The sequence below is a fragment of the Aptenodytes patagonicus genome, chromosome 11, assembly GCF_965638725.1.
Source record: "Aptenodytes patagonicus chromosome 11, bAptPat1.pri.cur, whole genome shotgun sequence".
NCBI lineage: Eukaryota > Metazoa > Chordata > Aves > Sphenisciformes > Spheniscidae > Aptenodytes > Aptenodytes patagonicus.
The window spans coordinates 20,670,425-20,685,126 of NC_134959.1; the positions used below are offsets into that span (position 1 = coordinate 20,670,425).

Genomic DNA, 14,702 nt, shown 5'->3' on the forward strand with positions numbered 1-14,702 from the left:
CAGGTCTATTCTGAAGTCAACGCTTCTGGTTCTCTAAAGTTTTGTTATTTGGATTGAGATCTTATTTAGACTTGTCTTATATTCTAGTATATGGAAAATATCATGCATGATATTTCATGCATGAAAATCTAATCTGGAAATGCCATGCATTTGTGTGCACAGCTTCTGTTTATTTATTAAGCAACAGCTGTTTCAATTAAACATTTTACTTTCAGTCACAATGAAAAAATGGGTTATAGTTTGAGTCGGTAGAATTTTTTAAAAGCATATTAAATATTTAAACAATATTAAATATTTAAACAATTTTTTTTCTACTGATGGCTAAGAGAGGCATCTAGTATGCCTCATCTGTGTGATCATCTGTTGGTGATCACACAAGAACACTGCAGAGATTCCTTTTAAATATGTAAATAAACTACTCTGTCCCTCCTGCTCGTTCTGGGTATAGAAAACTTGCTGATTTCATTGTAGTTGCAAGAGTAATTAAAAAATAGGGGTTGGGGTGTAAAATGAAATATCTGTACATTGTCCTGATCTTTACAACTGCATTTAATAACAGAAAAAACATAAACAATTACTGTATTTTTAAGGAAAATAAAAGTCCACAGAATACTAAGGAACTTCGTATGCAGATATGCATACCCAAATACAGTAGCTGCTCATTTTCACTTGTTCATTGTTTTTTCCTTTTAAATTCTTGTCAGGTTCTTTTACTGGCTTATGCTATTCTCTGATTTAGTGGTAGAAATGTTAGAATGTTCCGTATTTAGCATAGCTTCTCGTTTCTTTTCTAAACATGGACCACTGAGTAACAACAACACAATTTTGATGTTTCAGGGTGTGTTATGGATTAAGCATTATTTTTTCCATGCTACAAAAATCAGATTTCCCTTTATTCCTGTTTTTCCACAGAGATATAAAATCTTTTGGTTCAGAAATCAGATTCCCCTTTCCCTACTCCCCCTCAAATTCTGCGTTCACTTCGTTCTACCAAATCCCGCCCCCCCAACCCATGCACAAAAACACAGTGATGTATGTGGAGTAGGAATCTCTGAAACATGGAACCTGAAAGGTTGGAAGCATCCAGACGTGAGCCAGGATCTGTTCTGCCAGCAGAAAATATGGGAGACACTTAGGCAATTTAGTGGAGAGTGCCAGAAACCTGGTTCTTATCAGTAGACTTCAAAGGATGCTTTGTGACTGAACGCTGCTTCCTGTGCTGTAACAGTAAGGCATCCAGAACATACTGAGCATGTTTCCCGGTTTGTCAGAATGTCTCGGAAGGGGAAGAGGAAGGATCAGCATTTTCTGTATAACCCAATACTTAATAAAAAGTGAAATAAGTTTTAGGTTGAGTGGGAAACATATTGCAGTCCTTCTGTTTTGCATTCTTGTGAGAGTCTAGATGATTTTTTTTTTTTCCCCAAGAATGCTATTTTGGTGGCAGACACATTTAAAAAAAAGCTGCAGGGTGTCTCTAGAAATGCGTAGAAGTGGAGTCATGTAGTTAGATAGTAAGTGGATTCTTGGCATGGGTCTTATCGGATATAACTTACTGTTCTTGCAGAGATACCCAGTGTAACAGAGTGGCATATTACTCCATTGTAGACAGTGAAGAGTTGAAATAGGTCTGCACCACTGTTCTATGATGTGTTTTGTAGTTGTAACATGGCGTGAGGCTTCCTAGAATAAACCTGCACAAAATCTTCTCTCTGCTTTCTTAGGAGTGGTTTTAAGACAAATCGCCAAACAGATTTTGTGGTTTTAAATATTTCATTCACAAGTATTTGAGATGAATAGCTTTGTAATATCTGAGCAAAATTCAGCCATGCTTTATGTAAAGATGGCAACAAATGTTCTCTGAGACAAAGTACAAACTGATTGGATGGGATATTTAAAAAAATCATATATTGCTGTCTTTTTTTATGTCTTACTCTGTAACAAGAAATGAAAATATGAGACGATTGGTGTACTTTAGTCTACCAGCATATTACAGTGAAATGGATTTACAAACGAATAAACAAAATGTTTTTGCTTGAATTTGTTACCACATTCAAAAAGTCAAAAGTGTAGAGTGCTCTGGGTTGTTGTTGTTGGGTTTTTTTTGTTTGTTTGTTTTTTAACAGAATTTTAATAGACATGTTTAACTGTTTGAGGCTGGCTATTTTCATCGTGTATACCTCAGAACAATTTAATCTTAAAAAAAAATCTTGAGTTTGAAGTCTTGCGTTTTTGTCAGGCTGATATGGTAACAAGTTTTGGGGGAAAGATTCAGTATTTATGTGTTGAGTTTTGAGTAATGCTGATTCTTTTATGATTATCCACCATACAATTAGATCTCTGTGAATCCTGAGGAAATATGCCTTTGTCATTAGAGCAGGAAATTGTGAGTTAAGGAGTCTAATTTCAGGGTTTCCATGAAAACTTAAGTTACAAATGCTCTGTTTTTCCAATTTTCCATATATAGAACATGAATAAATATACTTTAATTTTCTTTATAGGGGTAGCTGTGTTTTAATTCAATTGAGTTGTATTTTAATTTCCTTTATAAATTATTTTGAGAATTGCAGGTGAGCTTTTTTTATAGAAGAACAGATATTTATTGGCAGGGATTTGTGTTGGATTTACTGTAGGCTAAGATAACTTTTCTTTGCCAGCTGTTAAGAACAACTTCAACAGTATAAAAATACCCACTCTGGGGAAATTTGATTACTTTATAATTCTATCTGATGAGCCATATTGGACTAACCAGAAGCCTGAAGGCTTGAAGTGCTGCTTGAGAAAGTACAGCTTTTCATTTTACAGGGAGCCTATGCTCCCTGACAATTTATGGGCTAGGCATGGCTGTAGTCAGGCCTCTGTAGGTTTTAGATGGTGAAAGATGAGTAGGAAAAATTTTGTCTCCAATTCTGTCTTGCGCACCCAAAGCTAATATTGTTCCATCTCACTAAGATTTGTTAAACAAACCATCTACAAAGATTAGATTTATTTAGCCATTATTGAATTACTCCAGCTCCTGTAAAATATGAGGCTAAAGCACACTAAAAGGTGATTTTGTAAATAGAGCCCATTTCATTTCTAAACAGAGCTTAGTGTCACAGATTCGTGCATTTGTATGCTGCAGTTGTCTCACTACTGAAGTACACCAAATAAGGTCTCAAAATAGAGAGTGTTTAGCTTTCCAGGTACTGAGTGAGATCACCAAGTGGTCAGATGAATTTTTTTTGTCTAAATCTTGCCTGATAGCAAAGCTTTTCTGAAAACTTAAAGCTGTATGAAGTATTTGCTGTTATTTTCAGCCATTAGAGGATACACTGTTGATTCTACTTCTCACCAGTTCCTAAGGCCATAAATATTAATTGTTAATTTGGAAATACGTGATTGTGTCTCCTGTACAAGAAGAGACAGTTTTGCTGATTAGGATTTTTTTTTTATGAATTCCTGAAGAAGTTACTCAAATGATGCACTTTAAATTTATGTTTTAAAGTAATGTCCTTGCTGATCATAACTGGCATTGGTTGTTGTGTTACTTTGCATAACCATGATATTTTTAGAGGCATTTGTGGCATTGGCCCCTCTAAAACACAACAGAAACTGTCAGTCTGCCTCTGTTTCCACTGAAATACAAATAATTTATGAAAGCTTCTGGAGTCCAGATTTTTAGATGAGTCTTTGCGCTCTACAGCGAAGTAGAACTAAATGCCCTATTAAAAAGTTCCCATATGGCATGTATCTGACTAGGCAGCTTATGTTTACAGGCTGGTATTGGTGCACTCAAATTCAAATAACAGAATACACAAAGTTTTTCAGGGTATATTTTAGAATTTAGAGTTGGATTGGTGAAGTTTTCTGGGTTTGGGTCAGGCCTGCTGGGAGCCATTAGTACAGCTGGTGTGTAGCTTGGTGTAGACACACCAATTGTCTGTTCATTGTTGGGATTGCAGTCTATATGTGTAAAGTAAAGAATAAATCTCTTCTAGGCTTGAAAGGTATGATGTATCCCTTCTGCATTTATGACTCCAGACATAAGTTTTAAGCAAGTAATATCTGTTGTGTCAGGGTGGAATCAAGGTTGCTTGCAGGAATAGAAAAGCTGGTTGTTTTCTGCAATAATGAATTCAGCTTCAATTTTCCATCCATTTTGAAAGAAAAGAGGGACAAAACTGTCATGTTTTTCATGTTTTTCAATTGGTTATAATTGTTTAGATATATTTTTAATGTGTGTTTCCATACATTAACATAATTGAATTTATATTTTAATATTAAGTTTAAAACTTAATCCAATTTAATTTAGGTGGCAGAAGGTGTGTGGGTATGGTTTTTGTCTAGGAATATGATCTGGGACTACCAAATTGAGATGATTTGCTTTTGGAAATGAGAATCTGTTGCCGTGCCACACTTAACTGTAAAGCACAGAGCAAGTTTTACAGTCTGATCATAAGCAAATTTTCAGCTCTGTGATAGAAAAACTCCCATTTGGGGTGAGGAGGTATATAGGATACCATGCCAGCATGAAGCTTGGTTTCTCTGCTGAGGTGACTAAGCAGCAGACCAGCTACACCCAATCTTTTGTCAAATGAACAGGATTACTACCTCCCATTCATTGTGGGCAGGCTGTCATATAGGTGACAAGAGCTACCTTTGTCGCTACCAGTCCAACTCCAGTAGGGTGGGCTCTGTTACTGAAGGGCTGATTTGCTCTGAGTAGTCGACAGACTTCATAGCCCTGTTTCAGGTCCCTTAAGCTACGAAGGCTGTGGTTAATAACAGCACTGTATCTGCTTAAACGTACAGCTTTTACAGAAACTCTGTGAGAGGCATCATTGAGGTTCCAAAGACTCCTTTTGAAAATTTAGCCCAAGTGCTCGATAACCTCTTTATTTCGAACAGAGATTGCATCATCATAACTCTACTCCTTACTAAATACGCCAGAGGCTTGAGCAGGCTTTGTGCCTCACCCCCTCTGTGAACTTGTGGGGGTGGGGGTTTGTTTTGTTTTGGTTTGGTTTTTTTGTTTGTTTGTTTTTTGTTTTTTTCTGCAGACACGTACTTAACTGCTGACATCACTGGTATTCAGTGAGACTTGTAAATTCACACTTCTTAATATTTTATTTTTTACAGGTTAGTTCAATTAAGCTAGACATCTTGTTTATAATGGCTTCTTGCCTGATGGCAGCCTATGGACATAAGAGACAAGCTGCAGAGTAGCTCGGCAATGTTTGATTACCTTCTTTAGAAAGAAGGAAGAAAGCTTAGGGAGAAACTGGTAAATGAACATCACAGTGGCAAGTCTGCAAAAACACTTTCCTCCTTCCCTTCTCCTTCTGACAAATCCTTAGTTTGAATGGGTACTGCTTTATTCATCAGTATCAGTAATACTCCTAATTCAACTTCTCATATCATAGTGGATCCACATCTTTACTAGGTTTTTACTAAGATTTTCATAAGCTGTAAATTGTTATTGACTTAAGTGGAAGTTAAGGTGAGCCAATAAGTGCTGCTTAAATTCCCTTACCCTACATCTTGAACTGCTTCATGAAATGAGTCCTATACAAGATGACAGGATTTCAGTTAAAACATCAGGCTGTGAAGTGATCACAAGGGAACAAGAAAGCATCTCCATTAGAGCCACTGACACCTTGAGATAGCTGCATCTCTGTAATTACAGCCATGTAATCAAGCATGGAAAACAGTTCACATGTATTTTGCCTTTTGGAGTAGGTTGTTTTTTTTTCCAGAAGGGTAGTTTGTTCTTGAACTAGACTCTAATTAAAAGCATGTATAAGAATAATCAGGGGAAAGAGACTGAATGAAGAAAGGGAGAATTTATGAAGTGTGTGTGTGAGCAAAACCAGATGAGAGGCCATGAAGGAAAGCAGAGATTAAGTTGTGGTTTGTCTAATAAGCAAGGTTGAGACCCTGAGTGGGAATTCTCTCAGTTCTCTCCGATCTTCATTTCGCCTATTCTCAGTTTCAAACACTAATTTGTGCTGTTTTGCATGGTATAGTGGCAGCATTGTTGTAAGCTGTATTTCTGTGCTTCAAATTACAATGACAATAACGAAATAAAGCTAACAAAAAGTCAACACAGTCTAAATAAACTGCTTTTCTAGAATCCAATTTTAGATACATATTGCTATGACTTTCACTGAAGACCAAGCAATTGTCAGGATTCATGAAAAACTAGTTTTAATGAATTTATGTGAATTATTATGTGGAGTTACCCATAGAGTAACTTTCCAAATCAGTTAGTCACTTCAGCAGTTCTATTCTGTTTTTAGAAAATAACTGTCTTGCAGTGATTTACATGTATTTTAAAAATACAGTTGAGATGTTAATAGCAAATCTGAAGAAATTTGAGTTGTCTGAATTTGAGAGTGTATTTTAGTTTTCTAAGAAAAAGGAAGTTAAAAATTTTCTGACCATTTCTAGACTGTCCGCATAACCTTATTATTGCAACATTTGTTGTTTTCCTTCTGTTTCTCTATCATTTGTTGACTTGTATTGTCCTTTATTTAGTTTGCAAGCTATGTTGGAGCTAGGAACATCTCTTTTGATCTATGATGTCTCTAGCATACTTCTGGGCATAATTGTAATCATAAAAATCTTTGAAACCTTTCCACCTGATGTCTTGTTATCACTAAAGTTGAGATGTTCTATACTGGCACCATAAAAAAGACTAAATAAAGTCTTTTTTTAGCCTTCAAACACTTTGAAAATAACACAAAACAACTAAACAAGACTGCAGTTTACGTCTGTAGCATACAAAAATATCTGTTTCAATGCAATATCTTAAGTTCTCCCTTAATCTCTCAAAACCCTATGAATAAAGCATTGGATTACCAAGTAATACTGTTCATCACATGGAATTAGGCACTTTAGCTTTAGGCTCCATCTAAATCGTTGCATTAGGAGAGATGTTACTGACGTCATGTTTTCCAAGTTGCAGTTGACTCACGTGGTGCCTTCCCTTGCCCTTTAAGATCTTGCTGAGATAAAATGTGTCTCTCATGACTCTCTTAATTCTCTCTTTTTGGGTGGCTTTGGGGCACTAGCACGCATATGGTTTTGTAGCTAAGAGACAGGAGTAGGAAGCTTAGTTCCTGTTCATGTGCGTGCCAGTGAGTCTGTAACGGAGCTTTGGCAAATTGTGTGATTTCCTTCATCTATAAGATTATTAAATTAGAATAATATATTACTTGCAAGAAGAGTGTTTTTAATTAGGGCCTTGATGTGCCGACGTCTGTCTGCAATATGCAGAAATTTAAAGGACATCTAGCTCATGATTCCCTCCTCCCTTTTCTCCAACTATCATGTTTTAAAACTTGCTGTGGTACCAGAGTTTTTGTACTTCTGTATCATTATTTGTGAGAATTCTGTTACAATTCATAAAATAAAATGGATGGAATGCATCTCTGTACCCAAATCCCTATTGCCTCCCCACTTCAGCTGGGTAGCAAATAAGGAATGCAGCTGGCACCTGGTCAAAAACTGTCCAGCAATTCCTGATTTTCAGAGGTACTATCGCTGTTTAAGGCAGAGGAAGTGTAGGAGTCACCACTGGGGCCTTGAACCCTTGTTCAGTCCTTAGTGTTTACAAAGAATTACATTCTTGCTAAATGTTGTTAAAACAGACCTCAGTCTGAACCAATTTGCTTTCTGATACTTGCTGTGTAATCTTATCCCGTGAAAGGATTTCTGATTGCATTCATTTTTCTTCCTTTTTTACTAATACACGATAGTATGTTGTATCTGCAGTAAGCATGAATTCCTTAGATTTAGTATGTCCCCTTGATCTGGATAATTGCTTTTGTGAAGCCATTTTAGTTGAGCATTTTGTGGTTTGTTGGACAGCTGTTTATCTTGTAGATTATTGATGCTGCAGTCCATAACAGAACCGGCATGAGTTATGTTTGGTTTTTTTACTTCATCATATCATCGAGCAGGTGTTGACTAGTCTATTTACAAAACTGTCACTTGATGTTATGTTTCCCTAGGAGTTGTAACACCCTGTCATCATATATTTAAGAAAATTCTTATCTATGGAAGACCTAATTAGACAAATTATTATGGATCCACTGTGGTTCTGCATTTTTTCTGGTGTGTTATTTTAAAATAGTAAAAGTCAAGTTGACCTTACAGTCTGCAACACCAACTGCAGCTTTCACCAGAAAGGTCATTAGCCTGAAAGTTGGAATATAAGGTTTGCAGTCCGTCCTCACTTCACATACCCCAAACAACAGTGTTCTGTTTACCCTTGGCACTGTTGTAAACAAGAACCTTTCTGGTCTGCTGAGTGATTATGTAAATAGACGGGGCTTTTATAAAGTTTTTTAAGCATCCAGTAGAACAGAATAACTTCTTTACAGTTTTTTTTCTTGTCTAATGGTAATTACATAATTGGACAGGTTTTAAGTTATTTTTTTCTATCTGGTATGTAGATGCCAGAGTCTCTTTTGAGCATTCTTACTAAGGAGTCCTAAAAATCATTCAGGTAAACAAATCTGCTAGGCTTCCCTCTATTATCAATGTCCCAGAATGCCTTTGGCAATGAGTAAATGCCAAGCATTTGTTATTTGGCACTTGACTAGTCACTCATTTATTTAAACTCAAACATGTTGCATAAGATTGTGAAAGTTATGCTAAGCTAATAATTAAAAACAAAAAAAATAACCTCTCTTGATCCAGCCTTTCCAATTTCCATCTGAATAGTACTATCAGGGCAAAAATACACAGGACCATATATCCCATTAAACGTAATTGACTGCCTGGTGTTGGCAAAACGTGCAGTTGGCAGTGAGCAATTGCAGGGGTGTTATTCTTACACTCAGAAGGCTAGGTGTCTGTTGCTGCAGTAAAACAGCTCCTTTTTCTTCTCTCCCCCCCCCCTTTTATTTTTAGACAGGTTTTGGTGATCTTTTCCTGATATCGGTACATGCATATTTATTAAGCATCGTTTGCTGTCTTGAAGATTCTATATAAGATCTCTAAGATACAGCTTTCCTTGCATGCCCAGGAGACAGTAGTTAAAAGCAGTTTTCTATTGTGGTACTGCCATCCTTTTTAATGCATGCGCTTACTGACTCTTCCTTCTCTATAGTATTTGGGAACCAACTACTTGGTTTTGCATTTAAAGGTCTTTATAATCTTGTCCCCACGCAACCTGATTTTTCTCATTCTATTTTAGAATTTGATTCCTACCTCCAGTCAGTTTTTGTTACGAGCCACTGTCACCATCTTACTAGATTTTTCAGACTAACACTTACTTGCTTGCCCCAGGGTTGCCTTTCACTTCTGGGAAGAAGTATCTGCAAAACTATCTCATCTTCATCTCTTCCTTTATTAAAATTCTTCTTTGCCATGGTGCCTACCAAAAATGTATGGCTGCAAATCTGATGTTCCGTGATGATCGGGAATCTAGACTGAGGGAAGAATTTTCTTATCATTAATAAACAAAAAATGTGTGGTAAAAAGGGAGCTAGTTAAGCCATATATTTTAATGCCTTACTTATTGCTTCTGACCTGTGCAGTATACTCTGTGTCAGCAGTCTGGTATTGCATGTGTACCACAATTAAAAACGTGCTGGTAGTAGGAACATAAATGAGTTGCAAGGGCTTGGTTTGAAGAGGCAGAAATCTAAAAGGTGAGAAAAAAAATTGAAGAATTGCATTTTTATTCTGACTCTAAGGCGGCATTGCTTTGTAAAACTGTATTTCTCTCTTCTATGTCCCTTATCATTGTTTTATTTGCTATTAAATAGAAATAGAAATGCCCTTCCGTCTCTGGGTGCACTGCAGAATGTTTAAAATACACATAAAACTACTATTTCCTTAATTTTGGCTCCCTGAGAGCCCCAAATTTTAACTGAACTTATGCCAATAAATACTCGTATGTAACTTTAATCTCTCCAAGATGTCAGAAATAAAGATGAGTTTTGAAGCATGGTCCAGTGTACAACCTCTCTTTTGCTTATTTGGCGAATGGTTTTTATCCAGTGCTGCTTAGTATTATTTACATTCTAGGTTTGAAACTTGAAACATTATAAATGGGAATTCTGCCTTCATCAGTCATCTAGCTTTGCCCCTTTTACTGGGTAATGTCACAGTTTCAGTTTATGGAGAGTGACATTGCATTCATTGGTGATACCAATCTCGAGGTTGATAAATTTGGATTAATGTGAGTGGGTTTTTTTTTTAAATAATTTACATTTCATATTATCAAAACCTGTGTTAAAACCTCAACTTACTACAAGTTGTTAAATGACTTAAATTACTTTAAAAAAGTATGTAAGCTGTATGTATACTGCCAAGCTTTTTTAATAAGATCATGCCCCTAACAATTTGTTGTCTTTGGTTAATCATGACATTTGCTAAATACCTCAGGTCAGAATTTCCCAACTGGTAAGGCAACTTTTGAAAGACATCATCTGTCTTCAGAGGAAAGACGTGAAACTGTTTTTCTTATTTGATACATTCAATTAGTATTGTTTCCTTCAAAGCTGAAAATTGGAATTTAAAAACAATGATGTTAATTATGATTAATTTATATTTAGCTTAAGTAGTCACTATATGTAAGAAACCTTTAACAGGAAATCATATCAGGAGTTTTTGTGGGCTGTAGCTGAATGAAATTGAACTGCAGCTTGAACTAAATAATGGGTATTAAATACCTCAATATTAAAGCAAAGTAGTTTGACTTACTATTTTTAATAAACTGAAAATTAAAAATTTGAAACCATATTCCAACCATATGAAGAGTATTTTAATTGATTTACATCAACCCATTTTGTTTTAAAGTGCAGCAAAGCAAGTAGTATTTTATAGCAAACAAATGTTTTCTGCTCTTAAATACAAGGTGCCTTTGCCATTGTGCCTCCATCACATCACTTTTTTTTTTTTTAAGGACTTTGGCAATTCAGGCAAATTCAACTTCAGTGGTAAAATACTAGATGTAATAGTCTTTTAGAGCAGCCTAGAGATAACTGCTAAACACCATTTGCAAGGTTCTGAAAACAACTAATATAAATAAATATAAATATTGGTGTGAATGGATTATAAAATAAAAGAAACTCCAAACTATATTTCTCAGTGTAAGGCCTAAAATTCATTGTAGAAATGTGTTTCGTGACAACATCAGTCATGTGCATTAAATGGTCAGTGTACTGATTTTATTGGCAGAAATACCAGTCCCTTGTTGTTGGAGTTGCCCTAGAACCACAGTCTTTAACAGACTATCAAAAATGCTAAATTAAACAAAAAAGAGAAATAATTTAGACTGTAAGGCAAAATTAGTACGAGAAAATCTGCTTTAAACTTTTAATAACTGTTACGTATGTTTTCTGTCTTTTGTTTTTACAGATTTCCTTTCTGCCTCCGGAGTGTTTCGTTATGGCAGCCTCCAGTGAACAATGACATCCTTTGACAAATATAGATGCCAAAAAGCCAGACGAAAACAGTGGCCTTGTTTCATTTTTACTGCAACACAGTGAAATGGTGCTCTTAAAGTTTTGGTATTGACTCTCACTGGAAAAAAACAAACTCCTGACTGGACCTTTTTTCCCCAGCCTTCTCCCAGTGTTCTTATGGAGGCTTGACACAGTGACATCATGTAGTAGGCCCTGAAGCGTTGTCATAATTAAGTTGCAATGGTTTTATACACTTCCCCATTTCCCAACAGCTTTCTATCAGTTCTGCATTCTTTTTCCTGGGGCCTGATTTTCCCATGCTACTGGTTAGCAGATAGGCTTGTGGCCTCTTTTGTTCCAACCACCTATGAAAAACGTCAACGAGCAGATGATCCATGCTATTTTCATGCACTCTGCATCATTATTACCACTCCCATCTACTTGGCACTGTTGGTAGCCTCTCTTCCTTTTGCTCTGATTGGTTTCTTGTTATGGTCCCCACTCCAGTCAGCCAGAAGGCCATATATCTACTCCAGACTAGAAGACAAGAGCCATGCCAATGGAGCCACCCTGCTCACTGAATGGAAGGCTGCAGGGAATGGGAAAAGCTTCTGCTTTGGCAGTGCCAATGTTTGCCTGCTGCCAGATTCTCTGGCAAGATTTAATAATGTTTTCAACACACAGGCTAGGGCTAAAGAGATTGGCCGGAGGATCCGAAATGGAGCAAGCAGACCACAGATCAAAATATACATAGATTCTCCTACCAACACATCCATCAGTGCAGCAAGTTTTAGCAGCTTGGTCTCCCCCCAGGGTGGAGATAACACTAATCGTACTGTTAATGCTGGCATCAAAAGGACAACATCAATGGAGTATAAAGGAGACAATTCTGGCTCAAACAACAGTGAGGATAGTAGAGAAGATAAAGGTGGAGCTGGAGAGCCAAATGAGGGAGAAGAAAACACTTGCATTGTCCGCATAAATGGAGAGGATAATGGCCACATGTCAGACACAGAAATGGATACCGTCAATGGCCAGGCTCATGCCAGTGGCCCAGCAGAGCCCTCACTGGAAAGTGACGTGGAGATCTCAAAAACACCTAACCACAAACAGAAGGAAGGAGATTCTGGGAGTTTAGACAGCTACTCTGCCTCACGAGAGTCCTTAGTTAAAGTTCGCGTTGGAGATGGTACAGTGGACCAAAGCACTGTCAACAACAAGCTCCTCTACAAAGCTTCAATCATGAAGAAGACTTCAGTGCGGAAAAAGAAACATACAGATGAGACCTTTGATCATGAGATCTCTGCTTTCTTCCCTGCCAACTTGGACTTTCTGTGTTTGCAGGAAGTGTTTGACAAAAGAGCTGCGGAGAAATTGAAAGAGCAGCTTCATCACTATTTTGAATACATTGTCTATGATGTTGGGGTCTACAGTTGCCATGGCTGCTGTAGCTTTAAGTTTGTGAACAGTGGTCTACTTTTTGCCAGCCGCTATCCTGTTATGGATGCTGCCTATCACTGTTACCCCAATGGAAGAGGAACGGACTCCCTGGCTTCCAAGGGAGCCTTGTTTCTCAAGGTAAGAGCCTTTTTGAAGCCATAAATATTGACTCTATATACGTGATACATTATAAAGTTACGTTATTTTCTCTCAGTCATTTCTGTTAGAGTTCAAAGAGGCAATATTCAGTTCTAGATTACCTACTATAACCTATATATAGGTTTTGTGGTCTAGATACTGTGTTAAAGTGATGGATGTGCGTGAAATAATGGGGGACTTTTGGAGGCAGAACTTGAGTATAATTTCAAGTGTCAAAATTTGAAGTAGTTTCATGTAATTTTAGTTTCTTTTTTGCAGAAATCTCTTTAATAAAATGCACAAATTCTAAGCTTCATGACATGAATATAGTACAGTGGGCATTACTGTTAGAAACCAGCTTATGCATGTTGTGTGTTTATGTGGGAATCAAAAGTCTAAATGCCAGTAGAATAAAACTGAAAGAATTGCAATGAACTGTATGGCTATCCCTCTCTCTTGGATGCAAAAGAACTGTTAAGGAGAGATACAAAGAAGAGTAAACCACAAAAAAAATACGCCTGGGACACTGGGGAGCACAGAGGTTTTACACTTTATTTACACAGTTTACTTAAATTAACTAATGGTAGTGAGAACGCGAAGCCTGGGGTTATACTTCTGTAAATCATGAAAAGCAGAAATAAAAGTCTGCGTGCAGTGATTTGCTTTTCTAGCACTAGTGGCTGTTCATGCTTAATTCTTGGGAAAATCTGGCTGTGCTCTTCATGAACTGGAAAGCGAGCTCTTCTACTTTGTGATTAATCAAGAACCAAAACTTTGTGCAGAGATCCAAATCTGTAGACCCAAACCTCGACAGGTCAGAAAATCTCCTAGGATACTGGATTTCAGATTTTGTGATTTTGTCAGAGTTTGGAATGAGTTTCACTAACTAACACCTGAACTTTTTTCCTAATGCTAGCAAAATACATTAGGTGCTCAAATGACATGTTCTTTCTAGCGCATATGCTCACGAGTCCTCAACAAAAGCCATTAATAGCCCTGAAGAATATGGATTGTTAGTAAGGATCAGTGGGGTTTTTTGTACCCGCTGTTTGTAATTTATAAACAAAGCAAAAACTTTTGGTATTGTGGCTTGCATAAAAAAAGCAAATACTAGAATTTGCAGTCCGATAGTAGTCCAGTATTTCACATACATCTGACATAAACAAAAGCCTATCATATTGGAATACAGGTTTCCAAAAATTGGGTCTAAGCTTTCTATATTCCACTCTTATGCGTTTATAAACAGCTAAAGTTTCTTTTTTTCATCATAAACTGCTTGTCGTGGTTTAATTTCAGTCAGCAACTAAGCACCACGCAGCCGCTCGCTCACTCCCCCCCACCCAGTGGGATGGGGGAGAGAATTGGAAGAGCACAAGTTAGAAAAACTCGTGGTTTGAGATAAAAACAGTTTAATAATTGAAATAAAATGATAATAATAAAATAATAATAATAATAATAATAATAATAATAATAATAATAATAATAATAATACTACACAAAGCAAGTGATGCACAGTACAATTGCTCACCACCCGCTGACCGATGCCCAGCCAGTCCCCGAGCAGTGGCCCCCCCGGCCAGCTTTCCCCAGTTTATGTACTAAGCATGATGTCCCATGGTATGGAATGTCCCTGTGGCCAGTTTGGCTGTGCCCCCTCCCAGCTTCTTGTGCACCTCCAGCCTTCTCAGTCGGTAGAGCATGGGAAGCTGAAAAGTCCTT

At 37.1% G+C, this 14,702-nt stretch overlaps 1 protein-coding gene across 2 annotated transcripts in view; it reads left to right on the top strand.

Moving 5' to 3' along the window:
* SMPD3 (sphingomyelin phosphodiesterase 3) overlaps nt 1-14,702 on the top strand; it is a 125,477-nt gene that overhangs the window by 75,660 nt on the left and 35,115 nt on the right. For both annotated transcript variants that reach the window (XM_076349341.1, XM_076349342.1), the window contains exon 2: nt 11,359-12,983. In XM_076349341.1, the coding sequence (XP_076205456.1) occupies nt 11,646-12,983 (1,338 nt within the window). In that variant the 5' untranslated portion in view covers nt 11,359-11,645. The remainder of the gene's footprint in view (nt 1-11,358; nt 12,984-14,702) is intronic.